Genomic DNA, 5,002 nt, shown 5'->3' with positions numbered 1-5,002 from the left:
ATGCCCGAGGGCGGCGACGGCGGGGAGGCGCCCGCGCTCATCCCGGACGGCGAGCCGCTGCGCGAGGAGGTACCGGAGCCGGCGGGGGACCGGAGCCGGGCTGGGGTCCGGGGGGAGGATAACCGTAGGGGGCGAGCCCAGGGCAGGGCTGCGGAGAGAAGTCCCGGCGCCCCTACGACCGATGACGTCATCGGGGCAGCCCTGCGTCCTGCCTGGGGTCCCAGGACCCAGGGGTCCGCGTGGGGACAGGGGTGGGGTGGCTGCGTGGGAATGGGGGGCGACTCCGCCCCCACGCCCCTTCCTCCAGCCTCGCCCGTCTGGTGACGTCAGCGCCTGACCCCCATGCCCCACTCCGCAGCCTGGCCCAGAGGCTGCTGTCACCCCCAGGGCCTAGGGTCGGGCCCCCAGCCCAGCCCCGCCGCTCACGAGGTGCCTGGCGGCGCCTGCATTGCAGCAGCTACTGCAAGCACTGGCGGGGGGTGGGGGCAGGAGGGGAGCAGGAACTGCGCCCTCCTCCTCCCCCTTTGAGCGGCAAGGCCTGACGGCCCATCCCGCAGGCTGGGACCCCAGGGTGGCCCCTCCCAAGGCCTAGCCAGGAAGAGGACCTGCAGCAGTGCAGGGGCCCCGGCTGAGGTGCTGGGGTGAGGAGGTGGGGAGTGGGCCTGTATGTGTGAGTGGGAGAAGGTAGTGTGTGTGCATGTGTGTGTGCGTGTGTGACTTCACCACACCTGTGTGGACATCTGTGCCCTCTAGCCAGGTGAGAGTCTTGGGAGCCCCTTGGCTTGGGTGCACTGGTTATGTGTGTGTGTGTGCATGTTGTGGGCGGGTCTCTTGGACTGGAGGCTGTAGGATGTGGGTGTCTCATTGCAGTGGGTGGGGTGGGGGTACACGTCGTCAGGTGAGGGTCTGATATATCTCTGGGTTTCAGTTAACATGTAACGTGTTTCTGCATATGGCCCTGCAGGGTGTGTGTGTGTGTTCATATGTGTGCACGTGTCCATGTGCGTGTGTACACGTGGACATCGTCCCGTGGCTGTGGGGGCTTGGGCTCTGTGGACAGGTGAAGGTCTGATGTGTCTCAGATGAACGGGCAGGTATATGTCCTGTGGTGGGTGGGTCTGTGATGAACACACGTTTTGGGGCATCTGACAAGTGGGTGTGCTTGTGTGTGTCTGGCCATGGGTCAAGGTGGTGGTGTGTCTCTGTGGTGGGTGAACTGCAGTGTGGGATGGGAGGTCACAGGCTGCCCTGGGTGAGCCAGAGGTGGTTCTGCCCCTCTTCGGCCTCTCAAGGCCTAGTGAGGCTGGGACAAGACAGGTAGCCCCTTAAACCACCTCTGCTGTTTCCACTGGTCCCCCTCTTCTTTCCCTCCCCCCTTATACCCAGCCCTCCACCTTCCTCTGTTTCCACAGGAGCCTGGGGGTGAGGTGGGGACCAGGTTGGCAGCCCTGCAAGGGTAGGAAGACCAGGCCTTTGGGACCAGGGAGTGGCCCTTGCCACCTAGCAGCTGTGTGTCCTGCCCCCTCCCTCAGCGCAGATGGGGAGTGGAGGACGGCCTTCCATCTGCTCCCCACTCCCCAAGACTCACACCTCCCCCGCTCCCAGCTCTTCCTCTTTCTCACTTACTTAAAAGCCTCACCCAAGTCTCTGCCAACTCTAGTGGAGCCAAGGGACCAGAGGGGTTTGCAGGGTAACAGTGACAATATTTATCCCCACGGCCAGACCCTGTGCTCAGATCTTCACACATACGATCTCCTTGAATCCTCACAACCACCCCAGTTTACTGATGAGAAAACTGAGACCCAGAGAGGATGAGGGACCTGCCCCAGCCACACAGTAAGTGGTGAAGTCACACCGGGTCCTGGGCAGCTGGGCTCCAAAGCCCATGTGTTTACCCCTCTGACCCCTGCCACCCTGGCCCCCAGACCACCAGGGCCAGGAATCAAGGCCCAGAGAGGGCAGGGACATGACCAAGACCACACAGCGAATCAGGGACAGAGCTGGAACCAGAACTCTGGTTTCTCAATGGCAGTCTGGGGTCCTTCTCTCTCCTGGCAGAGATAGGTCTAGCTGTCCTAGGTGCCCTGGGCGGTGGATAGGGCACAATGCAATGGGGCAGGCTCTGGGGGCAGACGGGCCTGGGCGTGAATCTTGCAGCTCCACTAAACATGATCCCTCGCAGTCTCCTGTAAGGTGGGGGATCATAGCACCCATCTCCTATGAGGCTGGGACCCGTGCTGACACCGTCCCTCCCTCCCCTCCCGCCCATCTTGCAGCAGCGGCCCCTGAAACAGTCACTGGGAAGCTCCCTGTGCCGCGAGTCTCACTGGAAGTGCCTGCTTCTCACGCTCCTCATCCACGCCTGCGGTGCCGTGGTGGCCTGGTGCCGCTTGGCTACGGTGCCACGGCTGGTCCTGGGCCCCGAGGCAGCCCTGGCCCATGGGGCCGGCGGCCCGCCGCCCACCTACCCGGCCAGCCCCTGCTCCGATGGCTACCTGTACATCCCGCTGGCCTTCGTCTCCCTCCTCTACCTCCTCTACCTGGCTGAGTGCTGGCACTGTCACGTGCGGTCCTGCCAGGCGCCGCGCACTGACGCCAACACCGTGCTCGCGCTGATTCGTCGGCTGCAGCAGGCCCCGCCCTGCGTCTGGTGGAAGGCCACCAGCTACCACTACGTACGGCGCACGCGCCAGATCACCCGCTACCGGAACGGCGACGCCTACACCACCACGCAGGTCTACCACGAGCGCGCCGACAGCCGCACGGCGCGGGGCGAGTTCGACTACTCGGCGCACGGCGTCCGCGACGTCTCCAAGGAGCTCGTGGGCCTGACCGAGCACGCGGCCACGCGCCTGCGCTTCACCAAGTGCTTCAGCTTCGGCAGCGCTGAGGCCGAGGCCTCGTACCTCACGCAGAGGGCGCGCTTCTTCAGCGCCAACGAGGGCCTGGACGACTACCTGGAGGCCCGCGAGGGCATGCACCTGAAGGACGTGGACTTCCGCGACTCGCTCATGGTCTTCGCCGACCCGCGCAGCCCGCCCTGGTACGCGCGCGCCTGGGTCTTCTGGCTCGTGTCGGCCGCCACGCTCTCCTGGCCCCTGCGGGTGGTGGCGGCCTACGGCACGGCCCACGTGCATTACCAGGTGGAGAAGCTCTTTGGCGCCAGCTCCCCGCCTCCCGGGGCGGCGCCCCCCGGGCCCCCGCTGTCCCGCGTGGCCACGGTGGACTTCACCGAGCTCGAGTGGCATATCTGCTCCAACCGCCAGCTGGTGCCCAGCTACTCCGAAGCCGTGGTCATGGGCGCCGGCTCGGGCGCCTACCTCCGCGGCTGCCAGCGCTGCCGCCGCTCCGTCAGCAGCAACTCGCTGCCCCCGGCCCGGCCCAGCGGGCCCCGCCTGCCCTTCAGCCGCAGCCGCCTGTCGCTGGGAGCCGGGGGCCGGGCCACGCCAGGGGTCTTCCGCAGCCTGAGCGGGGGGCCGCTGGGGCGCCGCGGAGAGGACACAGAGCCCCTGGAAAGCCCGCCGTGCTACGAGGACGCCCTGTACTTCCCGGTGCTGATTGTCCACGGTGATAGCGGCTGCCAGGGGGACGGGCAGGGGGCGCTCTGACCCCTCCTGGAGCCCAGAGCGGCCGGCCCCACCGTCCCACCCTGGGCTGAGATGCCCCAGGAATTACTGTCCTAAAGAGGGGAAAACAAACCAGCCACACACGTGGGGTGGGATGGGGGTGGGGGTACTGATGGAGAGGACCACACAGTGACCCACTGTCATTGAGGGGGTTGGGCAGCAGCACCTCCGTTGAGGCCATGAACCGTCCCTCCCCACCACGTGTCCCACCCCCAGACGGTAGATGAACTGGTGCAGGGGAGCCTGGCTCCCTGGGCAGGGAAGAAGCTTCCAGAACACCTAGGATGGGAGAGGAGTCCTGGGAACAGCTGGGGCCTGCAGCAGAGGGCCTCCTGTGGGCTCTGGCCTGCCACAGCTGAGCCCCCGTGCAACCCTGAAGCACAAGTTGGTGGTCTGGGGCCATGCCAAGCCGGGCTGGCCTCCCTGAAGCTGCACAGCTGGTGATGGGGTCACTGTGGCCTTGCCCCACTACCCGCCAAAGTTCACCATGCCCCTCCCCTGCCACAGCCCTCCCTGCCTGCCCTCTCACCCCTCAGGGGACAGTTCCCATCAGATCTTGCGAATGAGGCCCCCCACTGGGACCCTGATTCTTCGAGCACACACTTCTCCCTGCCCTCCCACTGTTTCCTGCACCTGCCACATGCAGCTTCTCCTCCTACAGTCTGGCCGCCTCCTGGGTCCTGCTGCCATCCCACCTCCCCTGTCTCTGCTCAGCTTGTCCTTCCCAAAGTCCCCTTCTGCTGTGTCAGCCACGCACACACCTCTAAGCTTTGTCTTTTTTCTGCTCTTCCCTTTCCTGATGACCCCGGGGCCATAGGGCATCCAAGGGGCTCAGCCTCGCCTCTTGGACAATGGCCTTGCTCCTCCACAGAGGCCCTTCCTTCTCCCATCAATGGGGCTTGGCCTGGGAGACACCACCCGTATCCCAGGGAGGAGAGAGCAGTCCCTTCCCTTCCAACTGGGGCATATTCACCCCCTCTCAGGGGCTGGTAGGGGAGGGAGGGGGCAGAGACGCTGCAGATAAAATAAAAGATATGAAGTGGAAAGTGTTCTCACGTGTGTTCCTGAGGGCCGAGGGTACCACAGTGGCCTGGGCCAGGGTGCCATGCTGAGGGATGCCGGGTGGGGCTCCTGTGTTCCCAGGAGTGATGTCAGCTGAGAGGGACTCTCCCTGCCTAGGGACTTCAGAGGCTCAGGGTTGAGTCTCTGAGCAAAACCAGCTGTCTCCACTCCTGACTCTCTACCTGGCCGTGGGCATTGTCCAGCGCAGCTCTGTGAGGGATTCCACTCTCTTCTGGGGGTGCCGAAGGAGCTCTCGTGGCGCAGTGGCTGAGGCATTGAACTGCCCACCAGAAGGTGGGTGGTTCAAACCCACC

General features: G+C 64.9%; 1 protein-coding gene across 1 annotated transcript; it reads left to right on the top strand.

Annotated features, from left to right (window-relative positions):
- On the top strand, positions 1-3,608 carry TMEM151A (transmembrane protein 151A). Its single transcript, XM_007944739.2, has 2 exons — positions 1-69; positions 2,277-3,608. The coding sequence occupies exons 1-2, from the start codon at positions 1-3 to the stop codon at positions 3,606-3,608; spliced, it is 1,401 nt and encodes a 466-aa protein (XP_007942930.1).
- Positions 3,609-5,002: the final 1,394 nt, after the last annotated feature.

The sequence above is a fragment of the Orycteropus afer genome, unplaced genomic scaffold, assembly GCF_000298275.1.
Source record: "Orycteropus afer afer isolate SDZICR_OR568_19922 unplaced genomic scaffold, OryAfe1.0 scaffold00130, whole genome shotgun sequence".
Taxonomy (NCBI): Eukaryota; Metazoa; Chordata; class Mammalia; order Tubulidentata; family Orycteropodidae; genus Orycteropus; species Orycteropus afer.
The sequence above is the reverse complement of the archived record's forward strand: the minus strand, read 5'-3'. Positions and strand labels throughout refer to the sequence as shown.